At 30.3% G+C, this 22,494-nt stretch overlaps 2 protein-coding genes across 2 annotated transcripts; both read right to left on the bottom strand.

Moving 5' to 3' along the window:
- Positions 1-11,891: 11,891 nt before the first annotated feature.
- Positions 11,892-16,159, bottom strand: LOC140043278 (uncharacterized). Its single transcript, XM_072087779.1, has 6 exons — positions 16,048-16,159; positions 15,555-15,668; positions 14,901-15,076; positions 14,104-14,193; positions 12,610-12,768; positions 11,892-12,173 (listed from the first exon to the last, which is right to left on the bottom strand). Exons 1-6 carry the CDS (start codon positions 16,157-16,159, stop codon positions 11,892-11,894), a joined length of 933 nt encoding a protein of 310 aa, XP_071943880.1.
- A 592-nt stretch (positions 16,160-16,751) lies between these two features.
- On the bottom strand, positions 16,752-18,216 carry LOC140043695 (uncharacterized). Its single transcript, XM_072088194.1, has 3 exons — positions 18,134-18,216; positions 17,478-17,643; positions 16,752-16,974 (listed from the first exon to the last, which is right to left on the bottom strand). Exons 1-3 carry the CDS (start codon positions 18,198-18,200, stop codon positions 16,824-16,826), a joined length of 384 nt encoding a protein of 127 aa, XP_071944295.1. The 5' UTR covers positions 18,201-18,216; the 3' UTR covers positions 16,752-16,823.
- Between the last annotated feature and the right edge of the window lie 4,278 nt (positions 18,217-22,494).

The following is a 22,494-nucleotide window of genomic DNA, read 5'->3' as shown; positions in this document are numbered from 1 at the left end:
TAGTTTCATCAAAGCTCATAAGCTGTATTATGACAGGTATGTAAAGTATTCCCTAATAGTTTCATCAAAGCTCATAAGCTGTTTTATGACAGGTATGTAAAGTATTCCCTAATAGTTTCATTATTGTTTGTATTATTACAGTTCATTGTTTATATATCATTTGCACCAATGGTGAAATTTAAACGTCACCTCTATTTGATCTTTTTAACACCTTCTTAACCTCTTCTATTTTGTCCTCATTCAGCAACCCACGGGTTTCAAAGTCCAAAATCAAACTCCAGCTGTCTGTATACTTCTTAAGGACAGGGAAGTTGTTTCGTGCATCAAGAGTTTTTACCTCTGAATCACTAAGACGTTTTCCAAGATTAAAAATCTCTCTTGTGCGTAGTGAAAATGATGCTACCTTACGCTTCTTGATATTTTTGAAAGCAGGTAGCTTTTCATTAATTACTGACTGAAAGCCAAATTGTTCTGTTACTTTTATGGCATCATACAGGACAGAAAGATTTGTTTGACTCAATTGTCCATTTGCAGTTAAAAGAGCTAACAGTTCGATTGTACTGGTAACCCTTTTCACCTCTTCGATGTCATCTACTATTTCTATGAATAGAACTTGTAGCCTTTTAAGGAGACCACGATCATCAAACCATTTTGCAAAGTCAGCAATCAACTGTTTGAAATTATCCTCTGACAAATCTATACGGTTAAAAAAAAAACAAGTTTCCAATATAAATGATATAAATTCAGTATAATTAGCATAATTGTTGTTAAAATCATAATCATTTAAAATGACTATAATATCACTTTTCCATAGAAATAATACTGAATGGGACTGTTTAAGTATTAAACAATAAAAAGACAAAGACACTGAGGCGTGTGTAATTGCAAATAAAATAAATTGTGTGCATAGTTTTTATAATAGAAATATCTTTCTTAAATAAAACAAAATAATGTTGTTTACCAATGCTATCTACTTTGTTGGCTTCATTGGCTTCCTCTGAAAAGCAAAAATAAGAATGAAGTTTGTTATGCTAACCAACAAAGACAATTACATACTTTATATTCATAAAACATCTTACCAGCAGTTCTTTGAACTTTTGATAAAGAAGATTTGCCATTGCTGCCACTCGCATTATAAACATTTTCTGATGTGTTTTTTTCTCTTTATAAAACATATATATAATATATATAACTTTATTCACAATCTCAGATTAATACAAAGTACATACAAAATTAATTGAAGTTGTGTAATGGGGTTAAGCTGTAAGCTAATGCTTTAGACGCAAAGCCCCTTAAAACGAAAACATTTGAAATAAATAAATAATTAAATAAATAAAAACTGTATAATGTACCATATTAATTGTAACGATAAAAATACTAACAATATAAATGATGCAGTGATAATAACAAATCAAATGCCGAGAGAAAATGAATTAACCAGTAGCTTAAAAATAAAGATAACTGGTAAAAAACATATCATGAATTTTATGTTTGAACATACCAATACTGGTTAACATTTTAATGTTAAACATACCAATACAGGTTAACATTTTAATGTTAAACATACCAATACAGGTTAACATTTTAATGCCATTGGGTAGTGCGTTCCACACGTTAGTGCCTCTGTATGTAACTACAGATAAAGGTTAAAGTGCATCAACTGAAAATTTAAGTTTGTGAAATTGTATGTCACAAGTATCATTAGTTAAAGAACAAAAATAAAAATGTTTGCATGTTTTGTTTTATGTCATATGTATTATGGATTATTAGGCATATACCTTGTTCATCTTTTATTTCTCCAAACAGTTTACGGTAACGTTTCACGTCCATTGCTTTGCTTCTACATGGCAACACATCTTGGTCAAATTTGCGAACAACCTGCATATGAGTACGTTCACTATTTGAACATGCACAACGGATGTACATCTTTACTTCAACACCACGTGCACCATTCTGACTTAAAACTTGCAATTCTTTTTCAAGGAAATTAAGGACCTAGAAAAAATAAAAATAATAAATATTGTTAAAGAATATGTAGTAACTATTATTGTGAATAAAATAAGTAATACTGTGCAGCCCTCATTGATTACCTGGATCGAGGATATAAAAAAATAATCTCAATAAAATGACTTTACTAGATTTAAAGAGAAAAATAATAATAATTATATCTTGGATTTATAAAACACCTAAAAGCACTGTATTATTGGATCAAACACTTATGGAAACATACTCCCATAATGCAGCTTACTACTGTAGGTACTCATTTGTACACCTGAGTGTAGGGATTTGAACCAAGGATCTCACAATCAATAGTCCAACCTCCAACACACTGCGCCACACGCCCTTTCAAGAATAAAGAAGCCTATATTACATATTTACACAGACATTCATAATCATTCAAAAACAACCCAGATTCATGAAGCTTATAAATTTACACCGACAAATATCATCAAGCAAGTAAATTATAATAGGCATAGATAACATTGTAAAATCAACACCCTAATGAAATTCAAAGTTTGTGCTAATTAAATGTAGCATAAAGTATTTTAATTTATTTGGTACTTATAGCTTACCTTCTTACAGATGCTAGGTTGTGGATCATCATCTTTATGAGAGCTGATTCCTGATTCTGTTTTCATGATTGTCGTTCTGACAATTGTTGTCTGCAATATAAAAAACAAATCAATTCCAAAGTGATTACTACTGATATCATTCCAGAAATGGCAATAAACCAAGTAAATTTAAAGTTACTGACAGTGTATATTTTAATATCTGTTATATCCAGAAGTGGTGACCAACAAAAACAAAGAAATGGTTTAATAAAGATATAATAAACAACGTAAGAACAATCGCCCAATATAATACTTGTGATTTTACTGGCATTCAAGGCATGATTGCATTATCAAGTTTACCTGGAACCAACGGCAATTGTTGATGGTAGCTACACTTAGAATGACAAGATGATGGCCATCAATGTTCAGTTCTACATGCTCATAAGATAATCTAGGCTCAATATCTTCCATTTGAAATTCCACGATAAATTTAGTCGCAACACGTTGAAAGAGATCATCTGGAAGGTAGCCATCAAAGTCATGAAAGAGAGAAACAGCACATTTCTCTTTATATTCAACAGCCTCTGTATCATCACGTAGGGGCTTTAGGCGTGAAAGAACATAGAACGTTCGTCCAAAATTCTATAGAAAAAAAAATAGAACATGAGTAGTAGATGGAATATATTAAAAAATAATTGAATTAAATATTTAAAATAAAATGTAAATACCTCTTTACTCCTTTTTTCACACATTAACCCAAAGGTTTGCATGAGAGACACAAAGAAGATAATCATCTCATCTGACTCATCCTTCCAAATATGCCGCAAAAGTTTTTCATCTAGTTTACCCTCGTTTAAATTTCTCCAAAGCTGTTTCAGAGATGGCTAAAAAAAAGAAAAGCACAAAAGTGTAATTTGTCAATGCAACAAAGTAATTACTATTCTTCTGGTCACTAAAACCTCTCCAAAATTAGAAAAATATCTATTCGATAAGTGTATTACCATGCTTCAAGCCTAAAATTCAGCTCAAATTCACTACCACTTGAAGGTAGAAAAGAAGCATGGTCACCTAAAAATACAGGTATATGTTTAATGTGTAATTGTAATGAAAAGGAAACTGTATATTATTTCGTATTTCAATGCAAAATAACTCATGCATTTAAGACAACCAATACTCATGAACCTTAAAAATGAACTAAACAATAATAATCTATCCATGTTCTGGGAATTGTTTTCTACTAGCTCTCTAGATATAAATACCACTTATTCCTTGATGATCTTAAAATCCATAATGAATTGAAATTTACACCAATTCAATTAACCCATGATAAATATAAATTAGCAAGTAACATTTTTGAAAAACATTTTAAAATATTTCTGACAATGGCAGAACACACGAATGCTAGATATATAATGCAATTCCTTCTCAAACTTAATTTTTAGGCCATAAGCAGTAGCTGAAAAAAGGCCTAGAAAATGAATTTCGTTCAGGGTCTACATTTTGAAAGTTGATATTGTTAAATAAATATGTTATCCACTCTATATCAAAAGTTCTCCACAAAATATCCAGTCAATTTTGAGCAATAGCTCTGCAATTATAGCCTTTTTTTTAGGTCTCCACCAATTTTTACGTAGTAATAACTTTACAAATTAATACTTGACCAAGTGTTATTATATTTACTTGGGTAGTCAAGTGGATTGTAAACACATATTCAAATTTAAAATCTGCGTATTCTGTATGTGAGGGCAAAATTTGGTAAATCCATGTTACTTCTAGAATTTTTACTCGATGGTATATAAAGTTGGTTCGTACTTTCGGTACTGATATTAACCACCTGATGTAACCCTGTTTATTAATTAAATTGAGTTAGATAATTAGTTATTGACAATTAAAACAAATTTAGATCCACGACCGATAAATAAAGATTAATCAAACTGGCAGTGTATAGCTTATAAGAATTAAACTAGGTCATTTTTTTTTTGCGGCTATAGTTCACGTTTTCGGTAACGATCCAACCAGATATTTAATTAGGCCTACTGATGTGTACATGGTTACATAAACAAGAATACAAAATAAACTTTATTAGGCCTACTCATACAACATCAAGTTCTGAAATCAAATGATTATCGTAGAGATAATAGGCATCATGCAGTTAAACTAAGTCTCATTTGAGGCTTAGGAAGTGCAGTTGAAAGAGTGTGAGTTATAACCATATGGCACTAAATCAGGATTGAACCCCGGACCTTGGGATTGGAAGGCAAACACCAACCTCTATGATACAGCTCCACTCCAATGGCTGTCAATGGTGAAAACATAACGGCACATAACATAACATAAACATGCTTCTTAGTTTCTTTTCTCCAACTACAATTTGGTTTTTAATTACTCCTGTAAACAGCTTGACGACATTGTAATACTAACTTCAGTAACTATTACTTATTTGTTATACGACACAAGACAAGTTTATCTGATAGGTACGTACATTTATTCGAAAACAATAAGTCTAGATAGATAGGTGTCATAAATCACGGCCCAACAAATCAGTACCCATGACAGGAATTCGATCCCATTTTTTTCACACAAATGTTTCCAGGAATTTTAACACCACAATCGATGATTAGCCCTAAATATTTAGCAAACTGTCTGATAATCCCTAGCTTAATAAGAGGTACACTACAGTTTAATTTGTTACTAAATAAGAGCTACCATTTCCGATCGCCAAATATCTTACTGTATTTATTTAGTGTGGTTTTTATACTGTATAAATACAATCAACTTTATTACTGCGGTTCCATCACCACCACCCCGTGCCGCCCAATCCCAATTTTCATTTCTCCTCAATTTCTTGAATCCACATCAATTAATTGTCCAGTATTCGTTATTTTGTCTTTATTTCCGAATACTCCCGGTGGGTTTTATTGTATTCGAGAACCATCTGTGGGGACCCCTAGATTGGACGTTCGCTTCACTCACATCTTGTCATAAATACTTCACATACCATGTTTATATTTTCTGTATGACTTCTTGAGATGGTTGGTAAACAGCATATGAAATTTAGTATTGTAATCTTAAATAGGTTTTTATTGAGGAAGCTGCAAAAAGTGTGATTTTTTTACAAAATTTTTAAAGAGTGATATCTTAGAACATAGCTTCCTATATAATTGATTGATATATGTGGCCATTTTAGATAAAAGGGTGGTCATATTGGATAAAATGGCAGCCATTTTGGGCATAATGGTAGCCATTTTGGCTTGTTCAGTTACAAAAATGATGTGAAATATTAATTGAACATTTATTGGTACTTTTATGATTGAATTTCTATTTCAATAACATCTTTTAATGTCATAAACTTACAAACATGCTATCACTAAATATGCTCAAAACCAATGTGTTATGTTGTTTAGTAATGATATAGTATGTTACCAAAAGAAATTATTTTCAATAATGTTCCTATTAATCAAATAACCAACACAAAATTTCTTGGTATATTTATTGACGACAGACTTGACTGGAAAGTTCATGTTATTTACCTTTGCAATTTATTATCAAAAAATGTTGCTATGATAAATTGAAATCAATATTTCCTCAAAAAGTATTAAATACTTTATATTCTACTCTTATTTTATCATACTTAAATTATGGTGTTCTTGCTTGGGGAAATGCTTCAAAATTAATTATTACTAAAATTTTATTAACTAGATGGTAGTTGGTACGCTCGCTTCGCTCGCGTACCATCTAGGTCGTGCCCACAAATGGTTCTCGAATACATAATAATTTCAGCGTTAAAAAACTGGCGATTTCAAATGTACGTACCGCAGGACAATAATACATGTCATTTACAGGAACGAATAAATAGACACTGTGATTTATGTACTGAACTAAAATTAGCACCCTGGGAATTACTTCCGAAAGAGAAACTTGTCACAAAATGAGACCAATTGTTTAAGTCAAATTTAAACAAACTTAATTTGTGTTTTGTATGTAACATTAGGGTTGAGGGATGGGAAAGAGGATGGGTGCAAAGAGGAACGATTTTTAAATATATTCTTTATCCATGTAGTAACGAAATATTAATTGTTTTCATGTTTTACAAATAATATACCACTAAACACAGTAAAACATTGCGATGTAATACTTTGTTGAAACTATCACCGTCCTAGTCGATTGAAATAGTATAGTACATGTAACGATACATCACTACGACGTGTATAATATGTTTATATAATGTAAAACAATTTGTGAAAACCACCCCTATTCGTGGCAAACCATAAATTCGAGTAATAAATATTAAATTATCTAATTCAACTTAATTAGTAGGCCTAATGGGTTTCAATTGTTTCTTAGAGCCAATTCATACTTAAGTTGGTTCCTAACCCTACCCACCAAATTTGTTCTGCGTTTAGGGCATGTGATGCACCGTAGGCCTATCCTCTACTGGCTTTACAACGCTACTCATGCTAGTGAGGGAAGGGTGATGATGTCACGTGGGTGGTTTAACTGCAATAATACAGATTTGTACATAATATACGGCGACTGAAAACACTAGCTCATTATCCGTTAAAAAATATCTATATCCAACCTCTGCAGCACAGATTGAAAAAAAAAATGGATCGAATTTCTATTATGAGTATACAGTACTTGCCTTTACGACGCCTGAGGGAATAGACACTTGTGGAACAGAGATTGGAATGTTCCATTCATTTCAAATCAATACATTTGCATAAACGTATATTAAATCTATCAAAATAGTATTTTTTTAAGAAAATCGGCCTGTCTTCAACATTATGATACTGTACTCGAGCTGTTCAACCGGTTTTCAGCTATTAAAAACAATTATCGCAGGAGGAGATAGGAAAATGCGAAGCCTACTCGCATATTTGTGGCGGGTATTTTTCAAGATGGACATCCATTAGACAGTGTATACCACGATCGGAAAACACCCCTATTTGGGGCAAATTGTTGAACCTAAATTCGTTTTAATCGTCAATAACTAATTATCTAACTTAATTTAATTAGTAAACAGGGTTACATCAGGCGGTTAAAATCAGTACCGAAAGTACGAACCAACTTTATATACCACCGAGTAAAAATTCTAAAATTAAGGCGCGATTTACCGAATTTTGCCCTTACGTAAATTTATATATAGATCCAGAAACGAGCTGTCCGATTTATCTCAGGGGCAACTTTTCGTGCTCACACCCACGATCTCTTTCGAAAAAATAAAATATTAAAAATTGAGGACTTCTGTAGATTTAATGTTGGTGTCATCATGCTTCAATTAACCTGAACACTACCCATAATATCCAGTAAGTTCACACAAAATAAACAATACCACGCTCACCAAACAAGACAAAATGATCAGTATCATCTGCCACTTACTCGAACTAGTCTTAAAATGAACACCCTTGTATACACTGAACCTAAACTCTGGAATTCTCTCCCTTTATTTCTTTAAAAATCTCATAACTGTGCTTTATTTAAACGTCAATTTAAACTATTATTGGTTGAATATTCTTTTTTTTTCTCTTTTGTGGGGGTCACCCACATTTATTCATTCTTTTACAAATATATATTACATAACATACATACATTTTTGTAAAAATATAAAACAATAAAATTCAATATAGAAGTTAAAAAGGCACTATATCTATACATGTACATAAAATCGATGGAGTAAAAAAGTATGCTTTAAAAACGTACATTTTATGTTTATTGCAAGTTATAGTAAAAGTAAACACATTATAATATGCTACTTTTTATGTTTTGGCCTTGTATAACATTTGTTTCATTCCACTATTTCTAAACCTTAAAGTTCTGTTCTTACTATGTTGGCCATTTACATTTGTTTGATTACTTATAATGTTTGACCGTGTGTTTCAGTCTATGTTTTACCCTAATACTTTTATTTCTATCATGTATTAGTTTTAGTATAGGCCTAGGTGTTTGTTGAAGATTCTTTGTAAATTCTTTTATTATTTACATATTTGGATATTTCTTAAATAATTTATATTTATATTATATATTTTTTACTTGTTTTTTAGTTTTAAACATGTTAAACTTACGTGTTAAAGAAAAGATATTAGTTAAATTGTTGTTTTTTTGGAGTTTCTAATTGTGTTATATTATTTATATTTAAGTTTTTGTTTTGAGGAACCTAAAAATGGGGCAAATACTTTTTGGATTTAGTGACGTCTATTCTACAACATATCCAAATATAGCAATACACAGTTTTACACTGTCCAAAGAAGTAAAAATAATGACAGTAAAGTACGAATCAGTAAAACCATAAAAAATAATGGTTAAAAACAACTGTAATAAATTATCCATTAATTACATAATTTAAGTATTAATTTCTAAGAAAAAAAATAGGCTGAATTGTATAATATATTTCGTATATGTTCATCTACTTTTTAATACTAAAAGTATAGCTTTTTTTTGCTGTGAAATAACAAAATCTGATTCAAATTGAATTGAAAAATAGTGTGGTACACATATATAGGCCCTAAATACCAAGGACTAGGATAGTAATAATACTACTAGCCTAGGCCTAGAAATATATTTAACATTTTCAGCACTATTACGAAGAGTTATATCTATATAGGCCTATTCTCACCTGTTTTGTATGGTTTTCTTGCAAATATTAATCAATCGTTATTAGACATTCAGCATTATTAGCCTAGAGTAGTATGTTTCTACCCCTCTCAGTCCTAATCTATCTAGGAAGTATATTGAAAGTCAGTAGCCTACTTTCACTTTAGCTAATCTAGAGCCTAGATAGGACATTTGCTAGGCTAGCTATCTTTTGTTTGGCCTCTTATTTTCTCTAAACTGTATTTCTACCAAACCATAATCATACACCATGTTGAGCAGGAAACAATTTTCAAACAAGCATATAATTATCATCTTCTTTCGCTAAAAATGTCTGTTTACAACGTTTGTTTAAGTAGCAAAATAAACCAAACTTCCTCGACTCGCGAAGAATACATGCGTTGATTTTTTACACACTTCTGCACTCCGTGCGTTATGGGGATTCCCTAATCTGTAATCATACTATGATAGGTGAAATACAATCACGTGGTACATATTTTTGGATGTTGCGGATAATTTTGAACATTCCGTTCCTTTGCGGGACCAAATCGCTCACGCCAATACATCCCGATGTATATCAAAATAGAGTACCAAAATCAATCAATAATTTCTCAAAATTGACACACACAATTGTGAAGAAATATGTTGTTAAAAAATATTATATAAAATTAACATTGTAAATATGTTAAGAAATTCTAAACCCCTAACACTGGAATGAGATGAAACGATACGATTTACTGCTTATGGCCTATTTGTCTTAATTTTTTAATCTTTTTCAGTTTACTTCAACCATTTGCGTTTTTCTATATAAGGTTTATAGTTGAAGATCTCAACTTTTTGAGCGGTTTATCATGTAAATATTTTGTAATTTGTTTTTTCTGTCTAATTTTTAAAATGTTTATTATATACTTGTTGCACATCTCATTCAGACTGTGCCTCGGATATAAAAGAGATACAATCAAGTTCAGTTCAGATTCAAGATACGGATGAGAAAATAAGCAGAACAAGATAGACCAGGTGGTGATTATGTCAAATGTCACAATTGCAACTAGTAGGCATTCTAGCGATTGGTGGAAAGAAAGATTGTAAAACAGAAACCAAAGATAGACCAGCTGGTGATTATGTCAAATGTCACAATTGCAACTAATAGGTATTCTAGCGATTGGTGGAAAGAAAGATTTGTTTGTAAAACAGAAACCATAGTACGAAGAATTACTAATTTGTTGATATCTTCTCCTGAAATAAACAATTATACGATTTATTTATTTATTTTTTGTTGTTGCACATCTCTTGAGAAACAATAAAGCTATTATTATTATTATTAACTACGACTAACCTCTATTAAAGGGACACACTTTGTTGGGTCCACATTATGTGGTGTCCTCTTTAATAGGGGTTCTACAACTAAGCTCTATTAAATGGATCACACTTTGTTGGGTCCACATTATGTGATGTCCTCTTTAATAGGGGTTCTACAACTAAACTCTATTAAAGGGATCACACTTTGTTGGGTTCACATTATGTGATGTCCTCTTTAATAGGGGTTCTACTGTAATGCACAAGCATATTTGCTTTTAAGTATTAGAATATACTGTAGTAAAATTAAACAAGGTGTAAATTTGAATAAATTTGATTCTATTTTAAAATTCATTAACTTTCATTATGGTGACAGTAGATATATTAGGCTCCAGGACAAAAAGTTCTCTTTGTGGTAGACATTACATTTTGAAGCTAAATTCATCACATAAAAACATTATCACAATGTTTATGTCAGATTATTCACAAAAGTATAGTGCATAATATTACTAACCTGAAGCTTGGGATCAATAACTGTGATGATTGTTTTAAACTTGTCGACTACTCCCATCAAATCTATAACAATTTTTTCTTTGAGGATCTTGTCATCTGGGTAGAACAGAATCTCACCGATGTCGTGCAAGTACTCAAGAAACAGTTTTCTGTCAGTTATCTTACAACGAGCAAGTAAATCATTAATCTAAAAGGCAAATAAACATCACAATTAAATAAAATTAAATTCTAAAAGTTGAGAGTTCAACCAACATTGTAATTTGTGCTACTTTGTTTGTTAAACAGCATATTGGAAATAATACTAAAAGTTACTACAAGGACATCTTTTTTCATTGTCATGAAAGGGTTAGAATTGAAATTTGCAACATATTAAATCATTTTGTATTTCTGAACAATGTTACAATGGCATTTTGGTATGTTGTCTACCATAAGTCTATCATAAGTTGGTTAGATAATTTTAAATAATTTGAAATTTTAAATTATTTTATTAATGTTTAAATATGATTATAATTGTTATATAGTTCTTATATATATATATATAATTCTGTAATTGGTGTTTACACTGTTGGATGTACAATAATTAAAATAAAAAAATAAATAAAATAAAAATAAAAAAAACTAAAATTACACCGTTCTGTTACCGATGACAATCGTCATAAACAGTCAATAAGCATTGACAAATAAAGCAAGTTTAACATTATACCCTCATGGGGAAAATTTCTACCAACAATGAACCAACTTGTTTCCTAATCTATACACTTTTAAATGCAGGTGACCATGATCGTTACAATGATAGTTATTTTAAACAATCAACTATGTATTATCCTCAACTAAAATTGACAGAAAAACAGGGTTTAATGTATTTATTCTAAACAAATGTAACTGGTTATTGTTTTCAAACAATTTTTACCTACACTAAACTGTAAAGATATATAATTGAGATCAAGCTGAAAGAAATAAAAATATATTTCTAACCTCAGACGTTGGTAAATACAGTTTGTCTTTTCTTAGCTGTTGTATTTCCTGCATTACTTGCAGCCATTTAATTGGAAAAGTAAGAATCATCATCTGGACTAATTTTTGTATTTTGAGGATGATTTTAGAAGCACCGCTCTTTTCAAATGAGACACTGTTTTCAATGGTAAAGAGCTCTTCTTGATACACCATGTCCTCGAATTGTTTTCCTTCCAGGGCTTTCCAAAGTATATTTTCTATTTCCTTTACCTAAAATAAATAACATCATATTTGAATTATACTTATGTCAAGGGAAGATTTAGAGTGTGCTTAGCCAACCAAAACCCCTTTTGTAAAGTGCAAAAAGTGTTTCGTTTAAGTTATGTTTGTTACGCTTTTACTTACCCAGTGTACATTGTATAATTATACCAATATAAGAAAACAAATTCAAAATGTGTGCTAAATCATTGATATTTGTATACCCTTTTATTTGTTTTATTATATCGAAATGAAAAAAAAAATTAAGTTAAGTTAATCAGTTAATAATCATAGGCCAGCACAGTACAGTAGTATGCTCATGACATGACGTATAAAACAATCATACATGATAGCCAATGTTAGAGATGAAACTACATATTGTTTCCAATGAATTAATGACAATATACAATTTTGTACTGTTTAAAAGGAAATGCGATGATATATGTACCTTTTGTTGTCTTTCTTGTTCAGTTTTACCAAGGCTCTCATAATGTGTACCAATCAGCATTATCTTGTTATTTTTTCCTTTTCTTACGTTTACAAAAACAGAACGAATCCAAAACAGAATGAAGTCAAGATTTGTCATTCGATGTTCATAAACTTTTCCCTAAATAAAAAAAAAATGAACAAAATTTACATTTAAAATTTTTAAAGTTCTAGTTTGACAAATTATCTGTTATTATTAGCAGCACAAATTAATAGAAAAACAACACTATCATAGAAGTGGAAATAACAACAATCATATATCAGGCATCTGCTATTAACAACACTATCATGGAAGTGGAAATAACAACAATCATATATCAGGCATCTGCTATTAACAACACTATCATGGAAGTAGAATTAACAACAATCATATATCAGGCATCTGTTATTAACAACACTATCATGGAAGTGGAAATAACAACAATCATATATCAGGCATCTGCTATTAACAACACTATCATGGAAGTAGAATTAACAACAATCATATATCAGGCATCTGCTATTAACAACACTATCATGGAAGTGGAATTAACAACAATCATATATCAGGCATCTGCTTTTAACAATACTATCATGGAAGTGGAATTAACAACAATCATATATCAGGCATTTGCTATTAACAACACTATCATGGAAGTGGAATTAACAATCATATATCAGGCATCTGCTATTAACAACACTATCATGGAAGTGAAAATAACAACAATCATATATCATTATCAGGCATCTGCTATTAACAACACTATCATGGAAGTGGAAATAACAACAATCATATATCAGGCATCTGCTATTAACAACACTATCATGGAAGTGGAATTAACAACAATCATATATCAGGCATCTGCTATTAACAACACTATCATAGAAGTGGAAATAACAACAATCATATATCAGGCATCTGCTATAAACAACACTATCATGGAAGTGGAATTAACAACAATCATATATCAGGCATCTGCTATTAACAACACTATCATGGAAGTGGAATTAACAACAATCATATATCAGGCATCTGCTATTAACAACACTATCATAGAAGTGGAAATAACAACAATCATATATCAGGCATCTGCTATTAACAACACTATCATAGAAGTGGAAATAACAACAATCATATATCACGCATCTGCTATTAACAACACTATCATGGAAGTGGAAATAACAACAATCATATATCAGGCATCTGCTATTAACAACACTATCATAGAAGTGGAATTAACAACAATCATATATCAGGCATCTGCTATGAACAACACTATCATGGAAGTGGAAATAACAACAATCATATATCAGGCATCTACTATTAACAACACTATCATGGAAGTGGAAATAACAACAATCATATATCAGGCATCTGCTATTTGCACAGTTTGTGTTAAGGTAACGGATAACATGAAGGAAACATTTTATTTATGTACAATTACATAAACATTTGAAATTTGTAAAATCTACTTACAGTTGTTGGATCACGAACTTTAGCTGGGGCATTAAGACCTTCATTCAGGTTGAATACCACACATACAACAGCATAAGATACCATGAATATCTAGTAAACATAATCATAATAGTCAATATTAAAAACTGTTTATACACATGTGTCAGTATACTGGCACAACTGATTATTTGATACTTTTGTTTTCCTCACAAAGTGCATGTTCACCTTGGAAACATTTACAGTCTTATTCACTGGTTTAATAAATAAAGAATGTTTAATATTACATTCTTTCTTTGCTATCCCTCTCTGCTAATAATACATTATATTACATCAATTAATACTATTTTACTTAAAGTCTTCCAAAACTGGACACCCTTCGGATGCCATAATTTGTCTGGGTTTACAGAAATTCTGATATTCCAAATGTATTTTTAAAGGTAAAAAAGAATTTGGAACTTTTGACCTCAATTCTGGTTTTGGTTTCTGGTAATTAGGGACTAAAGACCGAGTTGACTTTATTAAATTAAATGAAGAATAAAATAATTTATAATATTGTAATAATAATAATAATTGTATTTTGTATCTGATACTGACATATTGTACTATATTAGATCCACATTTTTGTAATACCTTGGAGCAAGATTATAGATTCTTAACTTCAAATCAAGTGAGCAAGCTTTTTGATTTCAGTGCTGATATTGTAACAAGGCCAAAAGACAAAGCAAATTTTCACAACTTCAGAAGGAGGCATGTATATTGAATGTTGACGGCAAAACTAATCTCTATTAATAAAAATTAAATACACCAATAAAATTTACCCGTTGTATCACATGGTAAATTGGTTGACCACCAAAGTCCAAGATATTCATAACAAACTTGTTGCTATCCACTTTAGAGTCACCACCTTCTCTTGCAAAACGAAATTTGGGTACAAATTTGTTCAAGAGCCATTTAGGAATTTCTGGTCTCTCAAGTTTTTCTTCATACACTGGTTCTGTTATGATAAAACAATAATACACAATACAACAGTTTAATTCAATATCACAATCATAATCTTAATTTTAAAGACAGATAGAGGCAGGCTGAGTATAGAGCAGGATAACAAGTCTCATATGCGATTACCAACTATAACTTTTTTTGTTAAAAGAAAAAGTATTTCCAATGCAATATTTAAGTATTCTAAACCTTATCCTTTCCAATCAAAGGTTTAATGTTGAGTTTATTTAACCACATTGTACTGCCAGTTGAATATATTACACAGCAGTGTCATACAATATACAAATACTAGTATTAACTGTCAAAGTAACTTGATAATAAGAACAAGATAACAAGGTAATATGTTCATTAGCAGACACTGATGATTATGATTAAATTTCCACCCCTTTAATCATTTCAATATTTAGCACTTTATTTCTGATATTATTAATATATATGAACAGCACAATCAAGCACATTTAAAAATAAATATTTACCCTCTTTTTGTGGGCTTGGCTTTGGATTTGAACTTGTTGATGTTTTACCAGAGTTGGCTTCCTGTTTTGATGTTGATGCTCTTGTGGGGTTTTTCTCTTCCTCATGTCTACTTTCTGAAAAATGTGATGATATAATTAAAGGTGATGCTATCTTTTTATAAATAGCATAATGTATTAGCATTCATCATTTATGCTTTATAATCAAATTAACTTGTCAAGAACAAAGCTTAGTGTAATAAATCATTTGTTGCCGATTCCAACCTGATCCAATTTGTGTATCTTTTGTATTCACTATTTAAATTCAAATGTGACAGAAGTAATCACAGCAAAATGCTGTATAAACCTCTCTTTTATCCACTTCTATATTAAATTTATTTTAAAAATCTCCTTTGTACCAATTTTATATTGACTGGTATTTTGTGCCTTTTATATTTATACTTTTAAATTTATTTTACAGCAGATTACTGAATTGAATTTAATTAAAATCTTTTACCAGATTTTGTTTCCTGCTTTGATGCTCCTGCTCTTGGTGTGTATCCTTTTCTATGGCGTGGACTTTTCAACATTTGTTTAACTGTGAAATCAGTGACAGCATCCTGATACATGTCTAAAGCTTTTAAATTAAAAAATGTTAATAAAATCATGTATATATTATTTTATTTCTTACACAGTTACATTGTTTTTTTAAAAGCATAGACACTTTAAAACTATTTTTATGATGTTGTTGCAATAATTAAAAAACTAATTTATCCTCAAATTGAATTTAAACACCTTGTATGTTTATATGGTAGTTGTTTTATCCATGCATTTATGAAATATCAAAGTGTGTGCAAGAACTAGTCGTAAATTGTCACCCAAATATTAAACCTAGAGTGTCTTTTAAATTGATTTACAATGACATGATATAAGAACAACAATTATTTGGTAAAAAAAAAACAACAACAAGTTGTGACATGACAGTGCATGAGTCAGGGGTGAATTTTAAATTTGGAGTGAAGTTGTGGCTTGGTAGTTATGATGCTTGGCTACCAATTCAAGGGTCCTGTGTCCATGTCCATGTCAGGATTTTTTCTAATGACAAATTACAACTCCACTCCCAAAGAATTGTAATAAGACTTTGTTTATTGTTATGTAGAGCATAATATTGTGTATGTTTATCTTGTGAACAGGATTGCTACCTTTAAGAAGGATAGTGAATTAATTCGCTTATGGTTATCCTTGGCAATTTGCCTAAATAATTATAAAAATAAATTAAAAAATATAAATAATTCATCTATTTTGGTTGTAGCATGTATCTGAATAAAGTGAATACTTACAAATATCCTGCGTTGTTTCTTTCAACATTTCTTTGTTACTGGCATCTGGTGTACACACCGTTGTTTTAACCATTGCATCTGTTATTATATGCAATGGATTAAACCTGACAAAATGACATTATATAATTATAAAAGAATGTTTGCATTAATAATAAAACAGAAAATAATTTGATGGTATACTGCAATGACATTGTTTTTACGTTGCATTACAATCTTGTTTTAAACCCTCAACATACCCAGAACACTAAAGGGCCAAATACTTTAATCATACAACAATTTTAATAATAGTACATTTTAATCAACTATATTCTTACTCTTTTACATTGTGATATTTAGATTATTTATGTTTAGATTACTTATAAGGGTCCCAATAAAATAAGATATTTAAGCTATTGGCTAGCTATGTGTATGGGTGACTGGAATATGAGCTTTGCTTTGATGGTCACTCTCATCAATATTTGCTATGTATTTTGATATTATTTTATGGTGAAATAAATTGAAACTATTCAGAAAAAATGTATGGGTTATTCTTGTAATTGGTCCAGTTAACAACTATATGTAACAGTTTAAGTGGTTAAATGTAATAGTTGATATAAAGTTTGCTTACTCTTTTCTTAAAAGAGAATTGATAGTAGACGTTTTTCCCACATTCTCAAGTCCTACAAAAATAGTTCTTCCTTGATTAAACTCTGTTTGTCCTTCTTCAAGTGCATTTTGAAATGCTTTCACCGCATCAGGTCCTCGTGCCAATATCTCCTCTGGAACATGCACATCTTAAAAACAAAATATAATAATAAAATAACTATTTGTATAACTTCCTGTTTCTTTGTATACTACAGGATAGCAATTACACTCTTTATAAAATTGAACAGTTTAATATGCACTAAGAATGTCTTATAAATACCTCAATCATTACTTAAATAAATTAAGCAGAGTACAAAGATGAAGGTATAATCTATATAGAATAAAATACTTCAGCAATCCCTCACGAAAAACAGATGATAGATTTTCATCAAATGCAAAGATTTTATAACAATTGGTTTGATAAATATGTTGTACTAAAGATATATGCCAACACTTAAGCTTATTAAAGGCGATTCTCACAAATGCGACCAAAATTTAGACTTAGATATTTCTGCATATTCAAAAGTGTTTTCATTTATTATTATAAACACACAGAATATTGTTACAAAGCCTTTAAGAACCTTATAAATTAGAGAGTTCAGTCATTCTGAAGGCTATCTTACGGTTTTATTTACTTACTTTCAATTTTATCAGCCACATCATTTTCCCCAGCTTTCCTGAGAGCTGCAACAAGTTCTGAACGCATGGACTTCTTAGTTACCTTAGCCTGCCATGCCTGCCATTCATCCAACATGTCACAAGTCCTTACACTAGCGGTTGTATTTGGTAGTTTAAATGAATTTATCTGTTCTTGTGTCATTCCAAGATTAGCTGCTATTAGTTTCCATTTATTAGAGACGTTATAGGCAATGTATAATTTTTCTTTGGTTGTAATATCTAAATAAAATAAGATATATATATTATACTGTTTATAAAAATAAATCCTAAAATATTAGTATTTTGTTAGTTTGATTGGCACCTACCCTTCTCAATTTCTAGATCTAAATTACCCAAATGTAATTTTGTGAAATGTTGACTTTGTCTATAGTTTTTTTTATAATTTGTAAATAAAATAATAGTTCAATCATGTTAAACTCCTTTTCATTTCTTAAATGTAAAATAACATTTAAATAACTTTTACAACCAGTTTATTTATAGATATTGTGAATACCAAAATCTCCATAACAAATAGAACATAAAAGATAGCTAATGTTATAGACGAAGATTAATTTTTGAATTCCTTTTTTTATTGGAAACAATAGCCCTATTGTGGGGCATTGAAATTGAAGAATATTCATACCTGACGATGTCATTTCGATGTAAGGTAAAGGTCCACCTAAACAAGTAAAATGAATGTGTATATCAAGCTTTTCAGTGCAGAATTACAGATTGCAAATAATGTAGGATATAAAGAACAAACATATTTTTAAATTACCTTTGGGACCAACATATAGTTATTTATAACAAAATTAGCACACAAAATAGAAGACAGGATAAAATGCACAACTGAAACCATATTACACATTGGCATGCCATGAAGTACCATACGCCTTGTGTTAGATAACAAACCTAACGCTGTGAGTCTCAACATACCCTGTACTAACAGTAGTTGAGATGAGCCGCTATTTGAATCAATCTCTTTTTTTTTTATTATAAATCATATTTTTTTTTTTTTTTTGATTATATGACTGACTACAAATACTACAGGATAAAAAGTGATCATTAATTCTATTTTTAGAAGTTCATGCTTTTATTTGAGGCACAATGTGTTTTTTTAACTTACCATTCAAAATTGCAAGTATTTCTGTTTTCTTCTGTTGACCATCGTATTTTTCGCACACATTTTCATTATAGATATCAGATGCAGACTTTCCATTCTAACAATCAAAGTTTTTGTGATTTAAAATAATATTAGCAATTCTAGATATAAGCATAAGTTATGATAAATCCCTCAGCTAATCTTTAAAAAAAAAATTCAGCTTAATTTCATAATTTGCAAGAACATACTAAACCAAAAGATAAGCCAAACTAAATAATACTAATAGGTAAAATAACCCTGGCCATTAAAAAAAATCAAATTATGACAGACTAAATAAATATATTTCATAATAATTATGCAAATTCTAGATATTTCAAAGGTCAATAACTTTACTATTGGCCATATCTTGGAAAAATATGCCACTGGACTAAATCTCGTCATGAGGTAATTTCCGCGATTGATCGTAATCAAAACGGTAATGGGTATGGTCTACTAGCTTTTCTGCTCCCAACTCGTACATCCATTCATAGAAGCCTTGATGAAGTAAGCCTACCTGGTGGTAACCATAGAACGGTCCCGAGATAACGACTATACTTCGGCTTTAGTCGATAGAAGATTGGTTAGAGAGAGAGTATACGGTGTTTGATTACATTAGTGTTTTATTTGTTACATTATGTGTGGAAGAGTCTATATAGAATTGATGTTTCACGTTTTTATAGTCAATATGATTAATCCATGTCGTTTTGGTTAACCTATAGTATTTTATACATATTTAAAATAATTAAAATAATTGTTATAATTATATTATTAATAAAAATAATATTTGTTAGTATAAATTTCATAATAAAAATAGGTATAAAGAAGAAATAGCAAAGAGATTACAATAATAAGTATCGTAAGTTAGTTTATAAATTTTAGGCGATCTTGTCAAAGGTCAAGCACCATAGCCTGCCACCTTTCGATATTCAATATTGAACTTGACTTGACGTGGTTCCACAATATCTTATTATGAAAATGGTAGAGTGTAGATAATTAATATTGGTAATTATTAATTAAAAATATTTTGTTATTGAATATTATAATAGGCAAAAGTCTCTGTCTATATTAAAATGTCTCACATTCTTAAAAATAAATTTTGCTTGAAGATAATAATGGTATTCGTTTCAGTATTGGTTTCAGTATTGATTCGTTTCTGCGTTTATGGAAAATGTTATATATGTTGAGAATATTATATATAATAATTTTATAAATTCGTTTAATTTTATATGCCATATATGTAATAATTTTATAAATTCGTTCATCTATATGCTAAATAAATAATAATCTATATATAAATTTACGTAAGGGCAAAATTCGGTAAATCGCGCCTTACTTCTAGAATTTTTACTCGATGGTATGTAAAGTTGGTTCGTACTTTCGGTACTGATTTTAACCGCCTGATGTAACCCTGTTTACTAATTAAATTAAGTTAGATAATAAGTTATTGACGGTTAAAACGAATTTAGGTTCCAAGATTTGCCCCAAATAGGGGTGTTTTCCGACCGTGGTATACACTGTATAATGGATGTCCATCTTGAAAAATACCCGCCACAAAAATGCGAGGAGGCTTCGCATTTTCCTATCTCCTCCTACGATAATTGTTTTTAATAGCTGAAAACCGGTTGAACAGCTAGAGTACACCATCATAATGTTGAAGACAGGCCGATTTTCTTTAAAAAATACTATTTTGATACATTTAATATACGTTTTTACAAATGTATTGATTTGTGATGAATGGAACATTCCAAATTATTTGGTTTAACCATACAAGTATAGATTTAGATTTATGGGCCCCCTTGGAGAATAAACATAAATAGTATTGCAATGCTGTACAATACTGTTAAGGTATTAACCACTTTTGATCGCAATTTGAATCGCAAATTTCTTACTGTGAGTGTTGGTACTGTTAGATGTAATATAAAAATATATACAAATAAACTTTATTACTGTGAATGTGGGTAGGCCCTACTGTTAGATTATAAACATATAATATACAAATAAATAAACGTTATTACTGACAGTTGCTTCTCAACGTTTGTATTAATTAATAATTTAAAAATATATAAACGTCGTAGTGGTGTATCGTTACATGTACTTTACTATTTCAATCGACTATGACAGTGAGAGTTTTAACAAAGTACCGTATTAAATCGTAAATGTTTTACTGTATTTAGTGGTATATTATTTATAGGCCTATAAAACATTAAAAACAATATTTCGTTACTGAGTGGATAAGAATATATTTTAAAATGTTTCCTCTTTGTACCTATCTTCTTCCCCCATCCCTCAACCCTTAATGTTACATACAAAACACAAATTGGGTTTGTTTAAATGAGTCCAAATAAAAAAAATTGACTCATTTTGTTTCTCTCTCGGAAGTAATTCCCAGGGTGCTAATTTTAGCTGACTACATAAATCATTGTGTATATTTATTCGTTTCTGTAAACGACAATGTATTATAGTCCGGCAGTACGTACATTTGAAATCTCCATTTTTTTCTCGCTGGAAATACTGTGTATTCGAGAACCATCTGTGGGCACGACCTAGATGGTACGCGAGCGAAGCGAGCGTGCCATCTAGTGTTTATTAATTAATCTAATGTAATGTCTATAATAATAGATTAATTAGTCTCACCTTGTTTCAAAGTTGCTAGATATTTACCGTCTTTTCTTGTCTACGTGTGACTGTGATAAATGTTATGTTTGAAAGTTACAAGTTACAAAGTTTGAAAGTTTGGTGTGCGCGGGTGTTAGAATGTAGTATCTGAAAAACGCGGTCATCTGAAAACGCGTTTTTTGGGAACGCGTTTAAAGCTGTTTAAATATTATTTAATTTCCGATTATTTTGAGGTTAGGTTTAACAATAGTTTTCGTTTATATTATTTAGAGGGTTAGGTCCTATTAATTAGGACATATTTTCAGAAAAATTACCTTTTGGAGTTTGATACAAATATGAAAAATACAATTTTTAGAATAAAGTACAGTAAGTTTATTTTATTTCGAAAGTACATCATATATATCTATATATAAATTATGGTTAATTCTGACATAGGCGAGCACAATGCAAAAACTTCGGTACAAATCTCCGCCTTCGATACCTACCTTATCTATCCGAGATGTACCGCGAAACGTAGATTTGATAACATTAGTGTTCACGGCGACGCTATTGTTCCATATTTATATCTTAGGAAGATATTATAAAG

This window comes from Antedon mediterranea, chromosome 3 (genome assembly GCF_964355755.1).
Source record: "Antedon mediterranea chromosome 3, ecAntMedi1.1, whole genome shotgun sequence".
Taxonomy (NCBI): domain Eukaryota; kingdom Metazoa; phylum Echinodermata; class Crinoidea; order Comatulida; family Antedonidae; genus Antedon; species Antedon mediterranea.
The sequence above is the reverse complement of the archived record's forward strand: the minus strand, read 5'-3'. Positions and strand labels throughout refer to the sequence as shown.